Raw genomic sequence first — 22,053 nt, forward strand, 5'->3', positions numbered from 1 at the left:
ACGTTCGGTGCGCGGTTTATGTGCCGCAGGGGTGGCACTGCTATTTGGCCACAGCACAGGCCATTGGGCGAGGCCCAGGAAGAGGCGTGGGATATTTGGTAATGGGCTGGGCAGAGCAACGTTTGGGTCGGGTAGTGGGATATTTGTGGGGCGTTCCGCTCCCTCGACCACTCCTGTCGGGGGGGTCATGGTGGGGGCTCATTCGTATTCGCCCGTCAGTATATTGGTGGCGCACTCTCTATACTAAGGGTTAATTGAGGACGGAGCAGCCAGCGACAGTCTGGGATTTGACAAGGTGTCTGTAATGTATTGGTGGTTTATTTATAACGCTCTTAATAGATCGAACCTGTGGTCCTCTGTGTCGTTTTGCTTCCAAGGCGAGCGTGTTGTCCATGAGCTATCCTCCCGAGACCTGTTGATGCAGCGGGGGTGCGTAGACGCCTCAGCCTGCCACTAATTCGCTTAGGAATGCTTTGTCCGCCGCAAGGGCCTCAATTTAAATTAACCTTGCCCATTAAAATTGTACATGTTTCTCTTCAATTACACCGAAAACTGGCGAAAGCGCCACATGACACACATGGTTCCCATGGGTGGCAGGGATCTCTGATGTCACTGTGTGCGGCTGTGAACTCCCCGTATCCTGCTAGCATGCATGCCTAGCACACATTGGACTTTGAGCAGGGGAAACCGAGGGCACTTCTCATCCGCCATTGGTAATAATTTATCAAGGAGTGGGGCTCCCAGTCGGTTTATTATTTGTAACGCAAGCCTAACTTGAGAGCAACAGAGTGCTGTACAGGCCAGAGTAAAACATTGGTCGTTAGGGTTGAGAAGTCATTAGGTAACTTTGGCAATAATTATCACAGCACAGTGGATGGGGGTAGGCACAAGACCGTCGGAATCTAGGAAGCAGACAATGGGGACAGGAATGGGACTTGGCTAATAATTGATATGTCTGCACACCCTAAGTGAAGGGGTAGGTGAAGGGTTGCAAGATTGGTCAGTGGCTTAACAGCGGCTTGTGGTTTCAACCGAGTTCGACCACTTGGCAAATTGAGGTTCGTTTAGGGGTCATCAGGTGGGCATCACAAGAGACAGATTGCCTCCTTGACTGAAGTTTTTGACAAGGAGGCCACGACCGGTACACAACAAAAGCTAGGGTGGGGGTCGGATTAGGCGGTTAGAAGAGTACAGGGGAAGAGCGTCTCGGGGAGTGGGGGGGGAATCTTAAGGTCCGGTCTTACCCCTAAGCAGAGCAGGGGTAGAATAATCGAAGCACTCAGACCAAAGGGAGGTTCAGGGTAGGAACCCAGCAAAGTCTCGCCTGCTCACCATGATTTCTTTCATCCCCCAGAAAGACGCGGACGGTCGAACCAGCAAGACAAGGATAGGACTCTCACGACGGAAGTCTGAGAGGGCAGTAGGTCGCAATGGCGCAATCACAAAGCTCAGACCTGGAGGTGGTGGCGGAAGAGCAGTTGGTGGAAGGACCATTGAATGTGGAGTTAGCCTTGTCGCCACCTGGGGGACAGCCACTGGACGCGGAAGGTCAGGCCAGATTAGCAGTACTGGTTAGGTCCGCAGGCTGGGCAACAGCGGTGGACATGTTGGGGGTTGGGGGGCCGCAGCAGGAGAAGCAACACCCAGGCGGTAGCCCCACCCTCCTCACACTCTAGCTCGGCCCCCCCACAGGGGGTCGGAGGAACCAGGCGTTTTCCCCAGCCGCTAAATCTAAGGAGATGGGTGAGGAAAGAAGGCTGAAATGGGTCAGGTCACCATTACCAGTTGGCGGCTGCTCGAGAGGCTGTTTAATGGATCACACCTACAGAGGAAAGGACACCTTTCAGATGACCGTGGGCAAGGGAAGGGTAAGGGCCGAGACGAGGGTGAGGCCGCAGGACAACATACAGAATTGGCTGACAGCATTCAGACTAATGGCACGGATAATAGTGGAGAAGGCCCCTGACCAGGGGCCAGCCTTATACCATTACAGGAATTGCGTGGAGGAGGAGCACAAGAAGTGGGGAGGTAGTACTTTGGCTGCTGAACGACCTAAAGTTCAGGAGAAGAATGGAGAGCGATCCCAATCTGAGATGAGAGCATAAGAGGGTGGAGGAGTTTGGGGCAGACGGAGAGGGGGGACGCTGGACTACAATAGTATGTGTATTCAATCTGATGGTCAACGCTCAACCAGGTTGTAAGAGACCGGGGGTGTTCGGCCATGGTACAAATAAAATCGTATATATCTCTCAAATGATTCCCCAGTGATTTATACTATGCAATCCCGCTTACTTCGCTATCATCAAACAGCTTTAGCCTGCGCCCAGCGGGCAGGGGAGGGGGAAAGCAAGCAGCAAGCTACCATCAGAAAAGTATAGCCAGAGCCAATGTAATGGGAAATGGGCTGGGCAAGCTGTGTTCAAGGTAGGGTGCGCAGGCAGGATCCCCCTCTCCCTCCGCAGTGGAGGGGTGCTCTTGCTGTTGTAAACAAGGAGGGGCAAAGGGAGGTTGCAACGAAGAAGCGTAACATATGGAGGAGGGTCCCCCCCCCACACCCATTCTCACCCAATAGTACGGGGGATGGAGGAAAAGCATCGGATAGAAGCACTGGCAAGGGAGCGACCCGCGCAGGCTGGAGGGACCTCTCTGCCGCCGGCAACCAGCAGAGAGTCTTGGAGGAGTCACAGGTCGATCCCTTTAGCAAAGTACTGGCAGGCCCATAGGGGAATGCTCAGCCAACAGCTTCGCTCATACGGCGCCCAAGAGTAACAGACTCAGGGGAGGCCCTGGGGGAAAAAGGGGAGGGTTTGTAGGGGCTTGGAAGCCATTTCCAAACCAAAATGTGTGGGGGGGGGGTGGAAAAGGAAATAAAAGTCAAGGTCACAGCGAGGTCTAAAAGGGAAGTCGGGGGGAGCAAGAGGAAGGGATGGGGCACAGGTAAAGTTACCAAAAGCAAACCGGTGGCGGGAAGTGTTTCACGAAAGCAGCAAGGATGCACAGAGGGGGAGGTGGGAGGTCAAAGGCGGGCTCGTAGGGTGACAGGAGCGAACGGGGGGGGGGGGGTCACAAGAGCCCAGGAGGAGAAGGAGGCGAGGTAAGATCAAGGCTGGGGGCTCAGGATCTCGGACGAGGGCCCCAGGGGAGGGTATTGGGAGTCTGGGTTCTTAGACTAAGCTCAGCCCGGGGTACATTAAGGGGAAAAGGGGACACACAGGGTCCAAAGCCTGGTAGCCCACGGGTAGAAGGGGGGGGGGTGTCAGTGACAGATAGGAGATCAGAATAGAGTGGGAATCTGCTCCTGGGTAGCTGGACATCACAAAGTGATGGCTGTATAGGCAGGGACGGGGTAGGTGGGCCCCGGAAATGTGATGCTTGTATAGGACCTAAAAAGTATGTGATGTTGGGAAAAAGTGATGTTGTGGCACCGAAAATGTGGTGTCGGTATAGGAACCTACGTATAGTTGGGCACCAGAGTGTCTGCCTGTGTAGCTAGTGTAGCGAGGCTCAGAATCCGGGGACACCGGGAAGGGTGTCAGGGGGTTTAGAAATAGGTATCTTAGACCAAGGGGGAAGCGTCAAATAAACTACAATGTAAGCAACAAATCAAGTCAAATGGCCACGGGTAGAGAAAAGCTGTTAGCGAGGGCCGGGCTCAACCCGAGGCGTCATCCGGACACTGACGGTAAGGGAGGGGAGGGCATACCTAGCAAGCCTCACACAGCGTAGAAGAACCTGTCGTGTGGTGAATTCGCGGATCGCCTGTAAGATAACTCCCTGACTTTATACAAATAAAGCTGCTGTGGCATTAAGATTTCCAACCTAACAATTTGTCTTTGTGTGTCATTTTCAGCAAGTCAAGGTTGCCAGATGTTTTGGCCAAAACAGGGTGGCCAGATCGGATCAGGGAACAGTGAGGGGGGGAGGCGAGGCAATGGGATGCCCACGCTAAGAACTTTCCTCCTTCTGAAACAAGCTACAATTTCTCTGCTCACTTCTTCACAACTTACACATGAACTCTCCTCAGTTTATTGTATTGGCAGTGAACCTACAAGTTTATCTTTATACATCAGCATGGTGATTCTTCAACCCTGCATTGAAAAGTGTCATTGGGCCTCATTCCGAGTATGGCGGTAAGGGATAGCGGCCACCGGTAACGAGACCGGTGGCGGTGATCCCTTACCGCCATACTCCGAGTTCCCTTTGCGCCCTCGCCCTTAACGCCTGCTTTGAGCAGGTGTTAAAGTCGAGGGCGCAAAGGGGCCTCCAAGCCAATAACGGTGACCGTAATGAACGGTCACCGTTATTTGCATCTTCCCCGTTCCCATTGAGCCCTATGGGGGCTCATTTGGGAATGGGGAAGAGCCTTGGTGAATGGGGAATTACCGCCCCGCCAACCTTGGAATGGGGCGGTAATTCCGCCATCCACCAAGGCGCTGCCGGTCCGGGTACGGCGTCAACCAAGGCGTTAATAGCGCCATTGGTTAGCGCCGTACTCGGAATGAGGCCCATTGTCTTGGCTGTGAACCTACATGCTTATCTATATACATCTGAATTATTTGACTCAAATTCTGCGTTGAAAAGGTATTGGCCTTGATGCTCGCCCTCCTGTCTCCACTGATAAGAATTTGTCACTGCGCTGCCAGAAGCTTCACGACAAAGACATTCCGTGCCGGGGACATGTGAGACCTTGCGCTTCACTTCATGCGCTGAGTAAGTAGCCCAACCTCAGTCAATGGCCCTCATTCCGAGTTAGGACTACACCATGGAGTAAATAGCTCCATGGTTGGCAACCATGGAGCTATTTACTCCATGGAATACCGGCATGGCGAATGGAGTAATTACCGGTCCATTCCAAGGTTGGATGGACCAGTAATTCCCCATTCACCATAGCCCTTCCCCATCCCCATTTCTGCCCCCATAGGGCTCAATGGGAATGGGGAAGGAGGTAATTACGGCACCGTAAATTACGGTGCCGTAATTTACTCCAAGGTCACTTTGCGGGTCCCGTAATTTACTCCTGCTAAAAGCAGGAGGTAAAGAGGGACCCGCAAAGGGAATACGGAGGTAAGGGATTACCGCCACCGGTGCCCTTACAGGCGCCGGTTATCCCTTACCTCCAACCTAGGAATGACCCCCATTGCCTCTGAAAAAAGCACGACGCACCGAACCGGGAACAACTGACTTCGGTGGTAGTCAGAATTCGATCTTCACTTTTTAGCACTACGTATTCGAAAAAGAGAGGAAACAACAAAAAAAACAGCACCAGCGGCAACACTAACCCAAGGGATAAAGTTCAAGCTGTCTTCCCCCTAAAACCTTGCGCCGCGCAAACAAGGCTAACAGCTGCTGCGGGCGTCATAGGAAATGGACAAGCTTTCCTTCCCCGGTATGCCGGAGAAATGAAAAGGAATGTTGAGCTCAGCTGACTGCTTCAGAGAGCTCAATGAAATTGACACACACTGCGAGCGAAAATAAAACGCAACAACGGTTGTTTTCACATCGGCTGCCAGTGCACTGTCTGTGTCTCTGGTAGGCAGACTAACGTCACACACAGTGTCCATATATTTAAATAAGGGGGTTAACTTTCAGTGCACATACCTCCTCATTCAAAGCGCAATGCTCTGTTCACACTGTCTTGAGTTATTTACACAGTTCTATTAAAACAAAAGCTTCAATGCTTAACAGATCCTGTGTTGTAGACAAGGTGACTTTCACTTTGATCTGGGAAGATGGTTGCGCTTCACTCGACCAGTCTGATAACAAGCTTCCCAATGCCTGTTTCTTCCTGCCAACCTGAAATCTTGATTAGACCACCAAACTTGGGTCTAAACACTGGAACCTCCTGAAACCCGACCTGCTCAGCTGAAGATAGACAACGAAAGGCAGTTGTGATGAATTCCTTCTAACTGAACAAAAGGAATCCTCCACCAATCAAATCACTGCTTGAATCCTCCATCTTGGTTTGGGCAGCTGTCAATGCTCTGACAGGCAGGTTAAAGCTCCGAACAGTATAACTTTTCTCTTCCCCCCCAAAATACAATAATAATATTTCCTACCATCCAAAGCACACTACCTAACCAAACACAACCACTCCTTATAATGTAAACCTGACAGTAATATATAACTAGCTGAAATTTGATTATCGAGATAGAAAATGACATTAAGGCTCAGGAAATCCTGAAAAGACACATGGCAGTGAGAATTGGGGTACAAAGAAAGAGCAGGGTAAGAAGTGTAAGGAGTGAGTGTAATGCAGTTAGGCAGTGCCATTGTACATCAATGAGGCTGTCACCAAAGTTTACTGTAATTGAAAGCATTGGAGGTGGAATGAGTCACAGTGGCAGGTGGAAGTGATTGTCTACGAAATATGGAGATGAGTGGAGGAACAAGACAGAGGGCCTCATTACGAGTGTGCCGGTCCGGTAACAATGGTGCCGGAAAGTGTACCGGCACCGTTGTTACTAGACCAGCATACTCCGAGTTCTGTGAGCGGCTGCCGTCCCGCCTGCCAGGTTAGACCTGGCGGATGGGTAAGCACCGGCGGTGTTGCACACAGGGCCGGTGCTTCCGTCCTCCCGATTCCCGTTGAGTCCTATGGGACTCCAATGGGGAGTAACATTTTCTGGCTCCTGACTTCACGGACTGCCGCAGCTGTAATGCCCCGGTCCGTGAAGTCAGGCGCCAGAAAAAATGACAACTCCATCGGCAGCCTGCCGGTTTTACCGGCACAGCTACCGCCGGAGTTGTAATGAGGCCCAGAGTAGGAAGTGGTCCAGGAGTGTGACAGAACACAGAATTAGGAAGGGGACTGATAAACAGGTGACAACATAGGTAGGGTGGAAAGGCGTGGAGATCAGGACAGACACAATGTTGATAACTGTTCCCCGGGGGCTGTCCATAGATCCAGAAAGTAGAATGAGGCTTGGGAAGACATGGTTATGTTGGTCATATGAGAGCTCAGCAGAAATTCTGGATCTGCAGGGTTGATTGGGGAGAGACAGGGTTTAGAAAATGGAAAAGCTCATGACCTAATGAGTGGGCAGAGATTGGATAGCTGTCTAATGTATTTATTTTATTCTATTTTATCATTTCTGTATTAAATATTATTGGCTCTACATTTTATATTTTCAAATATATTTTGAAAAAATCAATGTTATTGAACATTTCTTTTAAACTGCAATAGCTTGGATTCATTTTCCACAAGGTTCATGAATAAACGAGATTGGAGATTGTTGTTCAGTGGGATCATTATTTATCGTTTCAGCACAATGGAAGAAGACCCTCTAGCGGAAGAGAGAGCACCAGTACCAGGATACACAGTAGTCTAAAAGAATCTTCCATTATAACCCGTATATTAGAAGGACAATTACGATACGACACCGTCTGTCTCAACTGTAAGAAAACAAACCATACCAATGAGATCTTCACTGTCCTTTCCCTTCCCATTCCTTCTTCAGTTCAGTGCTCTCTTCAGGTATGTGATAAATGTGACCATCTAGTGTGGGATTATTGTGCATTCAAACTGGTTTCAGTGCCCGATTTCCACCTTGTATGAGTGTGGTATCCATTTTGTATTGTATTGTACTTGTCATTTTCATTTATATAGCACCTTTTACCATTATTATATTCTCAATGCGCTTGTGGTTCAAACAGCCTCAGGAACCGAAGTCGAGAAGGTTTGAGGTCACGGGGTATAATTACAAGGCGCGTGTGCATTTGGCCAAATAAGGCTTAGCGAGGCTGGCCAGGCTCCGGTATAGAGCAGCCCATGAGGTCAGGCATTTGGATGGGTGCTGAGGAGAGGAGTCAGAATGGCGTGAGGGCTAGAGACTTGTTATGTGTTTAGCGTGCCTGAATTTTGTCATAGGTCTGCGCTCCATCTGATGTCAAAGGTGTTGAGGCATAGTTTGGAGTAAGTAGGCAGAAAATTATGTGACCAGCACAACCACATTTTGTGTTAGTCCTTGCTATATTCTGATCAGTGCGGGTAGCCATGCCTGCGGCTAGTGTCCACTGAAATGGTGCATTATATGTATCTAACAGCTTCTGTGGTGAATTAATTCATTCATCTGTCATTTTTATAGCGCCCTTCATCACAATGATGGTCCCCACACGCTGTTGGTTGAACGCTCTCTGAAGTACCAGAGTCCAAGTTTGGAAAAATTGGGGCGGGGGTAATTTATGCAGGTGTGCATTTCAGCCATTAAAGTCTGTATGGTGTGTGGATGGGCACAACAGGGGTATACTATGCACTGATCAGGTGGATTGTGTGTTAGACAACAGAAATATGTGGGAAGCAACAATTCGAGTATGACGTTAAGGTAACTTCATTCTAATGGCAGAAGTGTTGTGCAGTAATGTTTGAGTTATATGTGAGTGCAGTGTGTGTGGGATGAGCCTGTGCCTTCCACTAAGTTACGAAGGTGCGGGGTGTGGGAGGAAAAAAATGGGTTAACTGTGCAAACAACACTGCCTGGGTTCCATCTGGGTACCACACCCAGTTGTGCTAAATGCAAGATATGGCTGACTCACACAAATGTGTTAAATACCTGATATGGCTGACTAACACAAATGGCCTAAAAAGCAGGGCAAGGTTACCTTACACAATTAGGCTAAATGCAGGATGTGGCTGGCTATCACAAATAGGCAAAATGTGAGATATGCCTGACTAACACAAATGTGCTAAAAGCAAGGTGAGGCTATCTTATACAATTAGGCTAAATGCGGAATATGGCTGACTAACACAGATCGGCTATGTTATAGTAGGTAATGATAGTTGTGGGGTTTTGCTGGAGTACAGTCAGGCTGTACTCCCCAGCCAGACACACTTATTTTATCAGTCTCTGCTGGTTGACTGCGGCAGGCTTCCCAGGCGAACACAGGCAAGCATGGAGTGGATCAGCTCAGTCAGAAGCTAACTTTTGCCTTGTGGCACATAGCCGGTGGCTGCCCTAAGGAGTTGACTTAAGAAGGGGACCAATGGCCCAATCGGAGGGTGTTGGGTGGGATGGGTGCAGCCTTCGCAGGAACCAGGTAATGGCGAGTAGGGGGAGAGACAGTACCAGAGAGTGCGAAATTAGGCAAAATCAATTTTAAACAAACCGTGATGGAAGCGGATCAGGGGGCAAAGATACACACTTAATCCAACTGCAGAAGCTGTGCCTAAAGTGGCTGTGGGAGAGGGGCCTGGACCCTAGCTGACTTCCCTGTTGGATTCAACGGCCCAATTGGAGGGTGCTAGGTGGGATGAGACGGCCTGTGCAGGGTCCAGGTTATGGCGAGGAAGAGGAGAGACAGCGCCGGAGAACTAAGAACCCTTTTAGATCATTTTATGTCACCAGACTACTATCAGAAAATGTACCTCTGGTTAACATCCACGCTTATTTTGATTGCAGCTACATTAAGATAGCTCTATTAGATTTTTACAAGGTACAAATTGAAAACATTTTTTTATTTTTCATGTTCAATGTTGTGGGCCGTGTGTTTGCACTTTTACTGTTTGTGAACATATCACTGATATTTTGTGCTGTCGTTTTCAGTCCTGCAACGTTAAGGAGATAGCAAAGTGTTCCTCAAAGGAGAGAATGTTTTTACAACAATAAAATATGTTTCTTACTATTATTGTTTTATTTTTTGTGAATTACTCAAATGGAACTCTTTACATCTAGCTTATTTTTAACATGATTGTAAGTCAATTTTTTCCTTTGGTTATCCTGACAAGTAGTCATCGTAATGATGGTACTACCAGTAGAATTACTACTAACATTTTAATTGGTAGTTGCAATGGTAGTAGTACTACTAGTAATAATACTGCTACCAGCACTCCTAGTACTACTAATACTTCTACTATTGATAGCACTCCTGCTTGTCCTGGTGAGGAAGGATTACTTGACATGAAAACCTGCTGATGGAAAGTAAATGTTGATGGAACCTTTGACTTTGCATCTTTGCCCCTATAATTGATTGCAGGCTGCACTTATTTCTTCTCATCCTCTGAGGTCACTTCCTGTCTCAGGGATTGAATGTAGTGTACCAAAGGGAGAGTGCCCTAAGTAAGAAGGATTTATAAATTGTAAAAAAATAATTTGGGTGTAAAGAGTTTTTGGATGGGAAATCAGCAGAAAATAAAACAATAAAAGCAAGGAATAACAGCTTGAATCTAGTTTGAAAGGTTGCATTAATAAATCTTCTTTGCCAATTTTACCAATGACAAGAGATAAAAGCCAAATCTTTTTTTCCCTAAAATGTAATGGCACATATAGTTAGGTCATTGACTATTCTTTTTCAAAATGTTTGTGGTCCTTGATTGACATGCTTGGGGCAATTGCAGGAGGGCATGCCCCTTTCCTAAACTGAAGCAGAATACCCTAAATCATTTTGATGTTGTCTTACATGTAATTTCAAAAGTTTGCCATCTTGGCACTTTGAAATCAAAAAGTAATGTACAGAAAGAGAACTGGGTTTTCATTTAATCATCTGAAACAAAACGTATATCAAATCTTTAAAATGATTGCATTTTACAAAAATGACACAAACATAGCTCTCCTACAGTACCCCAGTGTACCAAACATTAATGCAGTTAGACAATAACACACATACAAATCACCAACTTTTATCATATATACATCTGCAGCGAAAGAATCAAAAAGGTACTTTATCAATGTGTCTACATTTTATTTATTGTGATATGGTTAAAATTAAAACCTTTCACAATCAGCCCAACAAAAAAACAGAAAGAAAAATATAAATTCCATATGTACAATACACAGCATAAAGATACCTAAACATTTGGAAAAATGTTCTGTAAAAATCTCACAACAGCTATGCTCAAAGATATTATTCCAGAAATCCTTAATAGAAAGTGCCGTTATGTCATGAACAAAATATGAAAAATAATCAATTCTAATAGAATGCAAAGGTATACATTCAACAACAAAACATTTGCATGGCTTCAGCTTTTTTTCCTTTAAAGGTCCTGGCATAATCTACAAATCCGGTCATCTCTCAGTGTTTTTATTCTTACACCAATAAGTTCAATAGTATGAAAATAGTTCAAATGAAATCTTAAAAATTGTTACCACCACTCGTGAGCAGGGGAATTTCCTAAGTTATATAGTGAGGAAATAATGTAATGTTTATTCTATCATGCTAATAGATTTTAGTTTTTTTTTTAAGTTTATATGTATTCTTAGTATTGCACCAGTGCCACTGCTGCAGTTGCCTTTTAACTTCAATAGGATGGGTACTCCTTATGTCAAAAGAAGAATTACTAGACGTTAACAAGTCCCATGAAAAAATAAACCAAGAAGAAAGGTTTCTTCAGTACAAGTAAAATTACGATATAATGAATTTTCTAGTGGATTGTGAATCTTATTAAAAAGAAATAACATTTTCCAATTCACAGCTACTTCTTTCGATGGGTAAACCCAGCACAAAACAAATCACAGAGCCTGGAATTCCATTATTTCATTTTAAAATAAGTCTCCAAAAAAGTTCTTCTAATTCTTACCAAGGGAAATTCTGAGAGGGATCCAGAAGTGTAGCCCCATAGGTAATCACAGAAACAACCATGACTTTATAAAATGTCAAAATTGGAAGCCGAGAGTACCTCACAAACTTTCATTTTATTTTTTGCCTGGGCTTCCATAGTAATCACCTTTGCGCATAAATTTGTTAAAACACGGTTTATAGACATACCCCTATTAAGAAACAAAATCAAGGGCTGTGATTCACCTCCTGGTGTTTCACATTATTAAGTACCAATCATGATTGTATAGTTTTCCTACCCTTAGATTTGGACATGATTAAAATATTTGATTTTTTTTGCAGGGTTAATCTCAATGTCGTTCTTATTCACGCAACCTTGAAGAGCCTTCAGAGAGCGTTGAATCAAAACCAAATTGTCTGCCTATTTTATTTATGTATTTATTTATGTTTACATTTGTATAGCGAACCAAACCCTTAGGCATCAAGGCGCTGTTCCATACATGTTACTCACAGTGCTTAGGCTACGGTTTATGCCAGAGCTATGCCTCACGGTACGGGGGCTACTGCCGGAGTACAGATAAGCATGTTACAAGCAGGATTACAAGTACAGTGTGAAGCCGTGTGAGTCAAGTCCAGCAGTTACAAGTAGGTTAAATGCAAGTGCAGCTCAGGCTGATAAACACCTACTAGAATGATCACCATGTTGGAAACAGTTAAGTTGTTAATACTCAATGACGGATGTATAATTCAACGGCGCCCATGTCTGAGGTCCCAGCCACCCTGAAGCTGAAATACTGATGCATTAGCACAAACATGATACAAATCTGATAAAATTCATCCTAGTATACTGTTGCCAATGAAGGACACCATTTAAGTTGGTTAAGTATGTTCTTAAGCGAAAAAAAGACAAACCAGCAACAAAATACTAGGCAATTCTTTTCTAAGAATTGTTCAAAAAAACAACTTCAGACACATGCTGCTGCCTTTTTGTGCGTGATCAGTGATGTGTGACTATGGACAGTACCATAATAAAATGCCAGACAATTCTCTTCTGAACAGGTGCACCAACGCTAGGCACATATATTCTTTTTTGGTGTTGTCATTGAGGAGCAGCTGAATCTCTCCCTCTCTCCCACATTGAACAGCCTATTTGGCCTCCTTTGTTCCCTGTACCGAGGCTCTCACACTTTGGGCAAATCTAATATACTGAGGCAGGCTGTTGTGAACAAAAAGTAGAATCCAACTCACAGACATGTCTTGACCAAATGTTGCCCGTTTCATTTTTCTTTAAAATGTATTTCAATTGTAGTACTCTATTGTCAGTGTCTTCATTCTTTTTTTTTTAAACGATTGAAATCCCTTTTTATTTCATAGGACTGTCTAGACCACTTCTTTAAACAGGATATACTCTCATGGAACAACACAGTCCATTGCTCCTACTGTGACAGCTGCCAGGATGCACAAGTTAAGACCAGCATACTGAAAGCACCCAGGATCATAATATTTCACCTAAAAAGGTACTATTCACATTTTGTTGAAACAATTCAAGTTTTTGATTTAATCCCTACATTTGTACATTACAACTGAACTGTACTAAACACCCTGCATATCTCTGGCCTAGGCAAAGCTACAGTGTAATGTCTTAATGTCAAATGTAGCAGTATAAGCCCAAAGTATCTGAATAATACAGTCCACATCATAGACACTCCTCTTACTTTGTAACTAACAGTTTTTTTGTAGAGGTTACCGTACAAAGAGAAAAACTCGCAGGCTGGTGCCCTGCGGGCAGCGGCAACACTGGGTTTTGTTGTCACCAAATATTGTGAGAGACCAACAAAGATTCACATGCCAAGAGCCATTTTCCTCTCAATAATACCATTCATTCAAGCTGGAGAAGTCGCATGTGGCTCTCAGGTGAAGTCTAAGTATCCAGAGATGGAAAAGTAACTGGCTGTAAAAACAGCCTACCGGTCACTCTCACTTGAAGCTTGTTGAATAGGTCTATGCTGACTCCTCCAACCATTTATCATGGCAAGCAACCAACAAGTTAATAGGATTTTCTGCCACTGCTCTCGCCGGGTTTTCAAGCACGCCTTTACGTTTGATGGTGCATAGGCAATATGATGAAAGGTGGAAGCTACTGTTGCTAAACCATCTATTACTTTATGGTTAAGGAGGTTTACATTTGAGAATCGTCTTGGGTACAGTTAAGACCCAGCATGGATATCTGACTGAGTTAAATTACCTAGCTTTTACTGTCAGCATTTGAGCAAAGAAAGAGGGGTAGTTAAGGGGACATCACGTGACCTTGTACCTTGGGATCACACATCACAGGAAATCACATTGCATGATGTTTGATCCCAAAACAGTCTTTCAAAACTCAAGGCTGCAGAATGTTAACGAGCTGCGATAATAGAAAAAGAAAGCTGCTTACTAAAACTAGCAAAGGTTTAAGGTATAGGTAATCTTAAGGTGTTTTGTGAAAAGGTCTGTGGACAGATTAAATCACACAGGTTGCAGAGCAGTCCACGTGGGTTGTGCGTTGCAACATAGGGGTAGCAATTGCTACCTCTAGTTAACAATATTTAACACTAATAAATGTATTATTCTATGCATTAAGTGAAAATGTCTTGGGACATCCTCCGCCCCAGCTCTGCAGATACAGGAGCACTGAAAGACTGGCTGGTAGGTAGTGTTGTCAATGTATTGCACTGTTGTAAGCAATGACCACCTATGCAGTATTTACTCTTCTATGCTTTATAAGCTAGACAAAGTCGTGATGGCTCTGTGTAATAAGTAGCTCAGGCACGCTTACTGGTTTCATCCATTCTCCCAAAATTAGGATTATTATAGCGTGCCAAACCCTTCTGAAAATCCCCCTGGAAAAAAACTGTCAATGGGGACTTAATGTAACCTTGTAAAGGAAGACAATTGAAATGCTTCCTGTCCAGGTTAGGAAATCAATAAGAAAGATTATCTTTTTTTACTGAAGTTATGTAATATAAAGAAAAACTTTGAATAGGGCTACTTTTTGTACCCACAGGTTTGATTGTCGAGATCGAATCAAAAGAAAATTGAAAACGGATGTTCATTACCCACTCAGGAATCTGGATATGTCACCGTACTGCTCCATACCCTTCCAAAGGCTTCCGAAATACAATCTGTATGCAGTGGTGGTAAGTTGAACTCAGTGCATTTACTGTTGGGCTGCTGCTCAGTGTCTCCTTTGGCTGCTATCGTGACACATCAGGCCCACAGCCCCTTTTCGAAGGGACCCAAGCTCAACATTCAGTGTTCTACGAGCATCTGACTCCCTCGCATTATACATAGTCAGTATGTAGGTCTGCAGGAGGTGGTGAGTCTGCCATATACATGAACATAATCAGTTAAAAATTACTATTTGCTCTATTTGACAATCATTAAAAAGTAATACTAGTTACCCATTAGGCCAGCAGGTGCTTGCAAGTGGGTGTGAAAAGTCATGCTTAGGCATTATCACATAAGTGATGGGATAAATAGACAAGCCAGACCAGAAATCTATTTTAACATCACATTTTATAAGGGAAATGTTAATGCTAAATTGCCAAAATAACAAATGGGGAATAAGGATAACTCAAACCTCAGGTCTTTTAATACCAGAGGCAACTGTGCTACTGAGAGTTTGGCCTGCTTACCAGTCTCCTTTCCTGCATCACTGGGAGAGTCCAAGTTGAGCTTCGAAGGTACCTATGGGGTATCTCTTGGTTTAGCAATCTCATTCTCTGGCTAAAGGCTTTCTCACTCCCTTCATCTTTGTTTCCCCTGGAGTTCACATCAATGCTTTTTCAATCTATCAGGCATAAGGAGTTTCGGAACCCTTCTTCATTTCCTGTGGCTTCAGGGTTTCCTGTTCCCTTATTCTCAGTTGCCACAAGCTTAATGGTTACTGCACATTTCTTCTCTGTCTCTCTGGGCTTAAAATGTTCCCACACCCATATCTATCTTCCTAGTGTTTGGGTTTTCTTGCACCCTTCTTCTCAGTGTTCCTGGGTTTGTCCTTCTTCTTGCAGGTGTTTCTGGATATGTTCAAACCGCAAGAGATATTGCTTGAATTTATGCTCTACTGGTAGCTTGAGCCAATTGATGTTGACTTCCCAAGAGCATTAGAGGTCTTTCTCATCTCAATGGTCTACCTAGCCTCCTTGATATAGTTAGTTATACATCCATGAGAGGGGTTTTAGTAGTCTCTAGAAGCTGAGTTACCCGGACCAACGTATCCCTTCCCCCTCGGGTCCTGGTCCTCTCATTGGCCTTTTTGATCCTCGTGTAGCCTCCTTGCCATATGCTTATTCCACATCCTGCCTTTAATACCTGCCCAGGGCCAACCCTGCTCTCTTGTATCTTCCTGGCCTGTCTACATCTCTTTATCTGTTCACGGATGGCCGCTACGTCTACTCCTTCCTCCTCCTGTGGTTGTTCACCATACTCCTTCCAACCATCTCCTTATTATCACCAACCTTCCTCTTATTGTCACCAACTTACTCTTGATGCTGCCCACCGACCTCACATAGAAACAGTTTACCCCTGAATCCTCAAACCAAGCCAACATAGCAATTTATCAAATTATTGATACAGACCAGAATCTCTGGATCACATCATACAATATCTTGTATTAAAAATAGATGGTACATTGGAAGAGAGAGTATTTACCTTCCAAAAGGGAATGGTCCTCTAAAGCCAATGAGAGATACTCAATGTAAAATATCACTTCTTCTATACATGTTGGGGGTTACTCATTGGAGGGAGAGCGGTCTGTCTTTTTACGTAAATACAGCCAGAGCTAGGGTTCTAATGTGTTCTGGGTTTGGACAAATCAGTTTAGAGGAACATTTTAGCTTGGGTGGAGTCCAAGAGATCCTCCCTTTTCTCAGGTTCGGATGGTATGTGGCTGACCACATTGTGTAAATAGTAATGCCCCTTAGTATGTGTTCTTGACTCCCAAGTTGTATTGGTTTAAGGAACAGTGCTTATTTTTTTTTAATTATCTGCGTCCGGGCTGGGCAGGAAGGGGAGGATTGGTGAAAAGTGATTATTGATAATGTGTATGTTGATATGTTGATTTCAGGGGGATGGGGGGGGGGGGGGTAATTAATAAGAATAACATTTTAAAATGGTAAAATGAATGTAAACCCCTCATCAAATAGATTGTCTCATTGTAGCAAGCATTATTTCAGATAAACAGCATGAATTTGTAGATGCAGAACCACAGAGCACACTAGTGAAGCTGCCAGCCTCATTAATTTGACTGTGTAATAGATCAAATCACTGGTTATCGTGTTTCATGGCAAGTAGAGTTAATTATGAGTTTTTGTAATACATTATGACCATGTGTTGCGCTACAACTGCCAGTATGGACTGTCAAAAAACTATGTTCACACCTTACAAATCAATGAGATAACCTCCAAGACTATCAAAAGCAGCAGGGAAGACCTCAGGGATCACCAGACTCAGTGGCTCCATCTGCACCTTAGAGCCCTATCTCTTCAGACCTACGCATGAAAAGGAGCTGTACAGTATCAACAGCAGCTTTAGATTTGCTATTTTCACAGGCGACATGGACCCTAGTTTTAAACAACCTATTGGGAGCATTACTGACTGTCCAACACTTAGCTGTCCAGTTGCTCAATATTCACTGTATGAGTCAGATGTAGGAAATCACAGGTTCTAGCTGTTAAATTACCTCTGCTTTTATCACTGCGCCGATTTCAAGAAAGTACATATTTGGAGATGAAACAACCAGAACTATGAAAACATTTTTAAAAAACAACAGAAAGCTATTGATTGAAACAAATAAAACATTAAACAAACACAATAGATTAACTATATTGATTACGACTGTATTTGCCAAATTAAGATGGCACTTCTTTCAAAGTTCCTTTATTTGTTTAGAGCCATCACACTATATGTTGTAAGTAAGCTCCTTCAGCAACTAGAAAGTGCTGGCATCTTTTTCATTTGGGTCACTAAATACCATGGTCGGCTTTCCTAGGGATTGAGAATTCTCTCGGTAGCAATGGAACAGAGCTTGAACTCATCTATTTGCTGAGCCTTGTTCTACGTATAATGAAAGCATATCAACAAAGAGTCTATGAACTGTTACAAAGTCCCATACCTAACTCTGGGAACATCCATTTAGGTGGCCCAAGAGGGCCGGCACCTCACTGAGCTAGAGGAGGATGGTATGGGGAGGATCCACTGGTCACTCAAATTCAGATCCTGCCCCAGGGCAGAGGATATCACATGATACCATTTAAGGAAACAACCCCTTTAATACAGATGGCACCTACACCGGGGGGGAGAAACAATATGGAATCAGTTAGGCAATGTTCTATCAGATCCCAGAGAGAACTACTTTAGGTTTCCTGGAGCAGAGGAAGTTGTAAATAGGAAAGGAAGTAAATGCCTTTGCCTCAACACCCGCTCACACATCAGGGGCACATCACATTTTCAAATTGGACTCTCTCTCAGCAATTCTGCTTAAATATCAGAGGCATGCCACACTTTCCCATTCCAATTACATAGCATGTCCACTTCCAAAAAAGATGCTTTGTGCATTTTCCTATAGTGCAAGCCCAGAGAAACCATACAGTGTAGCGCCGTCAAACTCAAGTGTTTCTTCGGTACTCACCATCGTTTGACTCTCCCGTAGCCGACGTGGGACTGATAAGCAGGGGAACACTGTTTTCCTGTCTGAAAGTAGCCCACAGCAAATGCTCTGAGCTACTAGCAGAAAGAGTGACGAGCCGGAAAACCTCAAGCAGTTGCATCCCCACAATTGATCAAAGTAAAATCCCAAACTGTGGATCAGCCTTTTACAGGTATGGTCCAACCCTAAAGTGCAAAAGCAGATACAGGGGAATCCATTAAGTACAGCCAGTAACTACCCCACTCGTTCATACCCCACCCTAGGAGCAGCCCTACATATAAGGGGGTATCAGCCACTTTTACTCCCTAAAAATTGGCAAAAACTCCCCAAAAATAAAAATAGGGACTACAAATACTCTCAATAAAAATAGGAAACAGACACATAAGGTGCTTGTCCCCCTGCTTTCACCCACACAGTTCCATGGATATGTTTGGACAAGTTTTACACATAGTGCAACAGGAAGAAACTACTACTATTAATGCCTGACCTGAAGAGGTAAACATGTGTATTTGAATGTGCATGAATAACTAGGTCCAAAGAAGTATTTATTAAGAACATTTTCTGTTTTACAGTTGACATTGTTTTTTACTCTTATGGAGCACTGCCTAGGAGAGCAGTCACACGGCTCTACAATCCCAGAGTTAGTCACCAGTGCGGGCGTTTGGAGTATGAAGATGTTTGGAGCAAGTTGAGAAGGGGAGATAAGTTCTCAAGAGGAGGAGTTTGGTTTGATAAAGAAGCAGTAGGTTGGGTTGAATTCGGAGGAGGTGGTTGGTTTCAGGCTTAAGGAGGAGGTTAGGTTACAACATAAGAACATTGGTTGGAGACATAGGAGGGTGATTTGGTTAATATAGCAGGAGATTTGTTGGAGACAGTAGGGGGTTGGTTAGAGACAGGCGGTTGTTAGGGACAGCAGTAAGAAGAGGTTGGTTGCAGACACAAGAAGGAGGTTGGGTGAAGACTCTAGGAGTAGGTTGGAGGATAGCATCAGGAGGAAGTACAGGGTGCTAGGTAGTAAATCAGGAAAGCAGGAGGGGGGCATGCTTGGCTCACGGCAGAAGGTGGGGGTGAGGCACCTAACCGAAGGGGTGAAGCTCACGGAGGGAGGAGGAGGAGGAACACATTCATGGCGCGAAGTTGAGGAGAAGATGGGTATTGAAGAGACATACCTTTTGTCACCTCCCTCCTAAGGGTGGAAGGTAACAACGGCCTCTGAAAGTCTGCTTTGGGGGAAATAAAGGGAGGCAAACCTTGTTACCTTAGTGGAATAGCCATAGAGAGAGGACCAGGGATAAGGGTGCCGGAATCCTTTAAAGCGGAGATTGAGAACCAAGGGGAGAAAGATCTCAAGAAGAGTGCAGAAGGAGAGTACAGAAATGTTAAAAACCAGAGTCTGAGAACGAGGGGGAGAGAGACCCTGTGAGAAGCAGAGAAGAAAAGTGTGAAAACACCTTAAACCCTATATTGTGAATCAAGGGCTAGAGACCCCGAGGAAAGCAGGCACTATGCTAGGAATGTGACAGCAACTCAAATCGTAAAAGCATTGAGCATGGGAATGCAGGTTTCATGTGTTGTGCCTATTTTGGTTGCTTAATTGAAAATGAACATGTAGTGGCTGTAACTACTGCCATGCTTGCTAGATTTGTGGGTTCTGGAATTGCTCATAAAATCATATTTTCAAGTTAATATTTAAGAACTTAAGGCTATGGTCAATTTTGTGATTGCCTGGGATATTGATGGTATAGTATCAAGGCCAGCGCTGGTTGGGAAGATTCCTAGATAGCTGTTTTGCCCTGGATTACATCGATTAGTGAGCCCTTCATTTAACCCATATTTAACCCAATGTATACTTATTTGTCTATTTTGCTGGATTTGTATTTAAATGTTTTGATTTAAGCACGTCCTGTACTTTTTCGTCCTGGAAAGAAAATGCTGTTCTTGACATCGGCTCTTTTGCCATTCTTCATTTACGTAATAATATCTAGATGGTGTGATTTAGCAAAAAGAACCAATGTACGCCATACCTGTAGTCTATTTTAATAATGTTAAATTTAGCAATGGGTTCACATTTGTTAAAATCCCCAGTTAAAAAAATTACACAATTGATATTAAATAAGCAATGAGCTCTTGGTGATGTAACCATTACCAAGTATTATACCCTTCGAAACACTGTCTTTGTGGAATAACAAAGCCAAAAGTGTAATATATACTTTTGAGTCACTAAACTTATTTTTTTTTTTACTTTATTGCATATTGTTTTATAAAAACCTTTACAGAAATCCATAGACTATCGATAAAAACATTAAAACACATATATTAACATTCAAATACATTTAAAGATTCTCTACTATTCAATCTATCACACAAAATATTAATTCAAACTTGCAATTCAGACAAAATCTAAAAACCTTATAGAAAGCTGACATAAAAAATAATTTCATCGTACCATAGAGTCCTTACTTTCCCCAGATCTTTTGTGTATATTTATATGATCTTTTCATTCCCGGCTATGTCACATTGCATATGATCGTCAAGAAAGCTATAACTCGGATCTTCAAGGAGGTATCAGAACCGTGCAACATTTCAAACCATATCTGTTCTCTTATGCCATACGATGTGTCATATACAAAATCAGAAAAATATGCAAGCCTCTTATTGGTCAGCATTGGACAAACTAGCAATAATCAGCAATGTTTCAGTGCACCGCACAATAGAACAGAATCTACAAATGTTATGATTCTCAGGAATTAATTTCCTACAAAAACGAATCTCATTAGTGTTCATTACATTAAACCTGAACCGCATTACATTATTGCGCATTTGTCGAGAGGAATATTTTACAAGATATGACTCTAATTCGGGAAACCATTTCCACACAGATAAAACTTGATAGTACAGCTTGGAATTCATAATTATAGCATTGTTGGCAACCCGGCCAAACGCTTTGATTAACAGTTTAGTCTTTGCTGGTCTCTCAATCAAACATTTAATTGTAACTCCAATATTTGACAAAATATTTTCCACCTCTGTTTTCAAGTTCAACATATACTCCCCTGTAGCATCATCATTAAACTGAGTTACTAAACTGCAATTGTAACCTGTAAAGAAATAGACTGATAACATATCTGTGAACTGTGCTTCTATTCACAGAACCATTTTGGGGACATGGACTGGGGGCACTATACCGCATACTGTAAAAACAGTCAAACGCAGCTATGGAGCACTTTTGATGACACAAGATGCTTTAATGTTCCTGAATCAACAATACAGAGTCCAGCTGCTTATATCTTATTCTACAGCAGCGAACCACTCATGCTCTAATAAAAACACCTTACAATTTTAGAAAATGTGTGCGTTTGATTGCTGGGATAGTTACGATTAACTGATATTGACTGTTATATCATTATGTTCTAAATCTATATGTAATCATTATATATCTTTAGCCTTGGTGCACTTTACAAGAAGGGGCATGCTCAGAATTGATTTTGCTACAAGCCATTCTATTTTCTTTTGTCCAAACCTTTCACTTCAAGTTATATGCCTTCTATATCACTATGTTAAGAGAAAGAAAATGGGTAAGAACAAAATAATTTTTACATTAAAAAAGAAAAACTGTCTGATTTGCTAATACTGTGCCCAAACATCAGTAACCCTTTTACCCTCCTGATGTAGGTATGTGTGTTTGCATGCATGAATACCTGCATGTATGTGATGTATGTATGTGATTTATACAGATTAAACCAAGCTGAGAACCAACGCAGCGCTGTACATACAAGACACAGCAAGGTTGTTAAAAGTAATGGGGGCAAGGGTTGCAGAGGAGCTGGGATGGCAAGGGTGAGGATTGGAGTGGCTGAGCTCCAGAAGGGAGAATTAGGGTT

The 22,053-nt window shown here is 43.6% G+C and overlaps 1 protein-coding gene across 7 annotated transcripts in view; it reads left to right on the top strand.

Moving 5' to 3' along the window:
- The window catches only part of USP50 (ubiquitin specific peptidase 50), a 433,978-nt gene that overhangs the window by 381,395 nt on the left and 30,530 nt on the right, over positions 1-22,053 (top strand). For 6 of the 7 annotated variants that reach the window (XM_069624962.1, XM_069624964.1, XM_069624959.1 and 3 more), the window contains 3 exons: positions 7,265-7,474; positions 12,862-13,004; positions 14,531-14,663. In XM_069624962.1, the coding sequence (XP_069481063.1) occupies positions 7,265-7,474; positions 12,862-13,004; positions 14,531-14,663 (486 nt within the window). Of the gene's footprint in view, positions 1-7,264; positions 7,475-12,861; positions 13,005-14,530; positions 14,664-21,322; positions 21,528-22,053 lie in introns of those variants that run through there. The other variant, XM_069624961.1, reaches the window with a different exon arrangement.

Source organism: Ambystoma mexicanum, chromosome 11 (genome assembly GCF_040938575.1).
Source record: "Ambystoma mexicanum isolate Mex_15411 chromosome 11, UKY_AmexF1_1, whole genome shotgun sequence".
NCBI lineage: Eukaryota > Metazoa > Chordata > Amphibia > Caudata > Ambystomatidae > Ambystoma > Ambystoma mexicanum.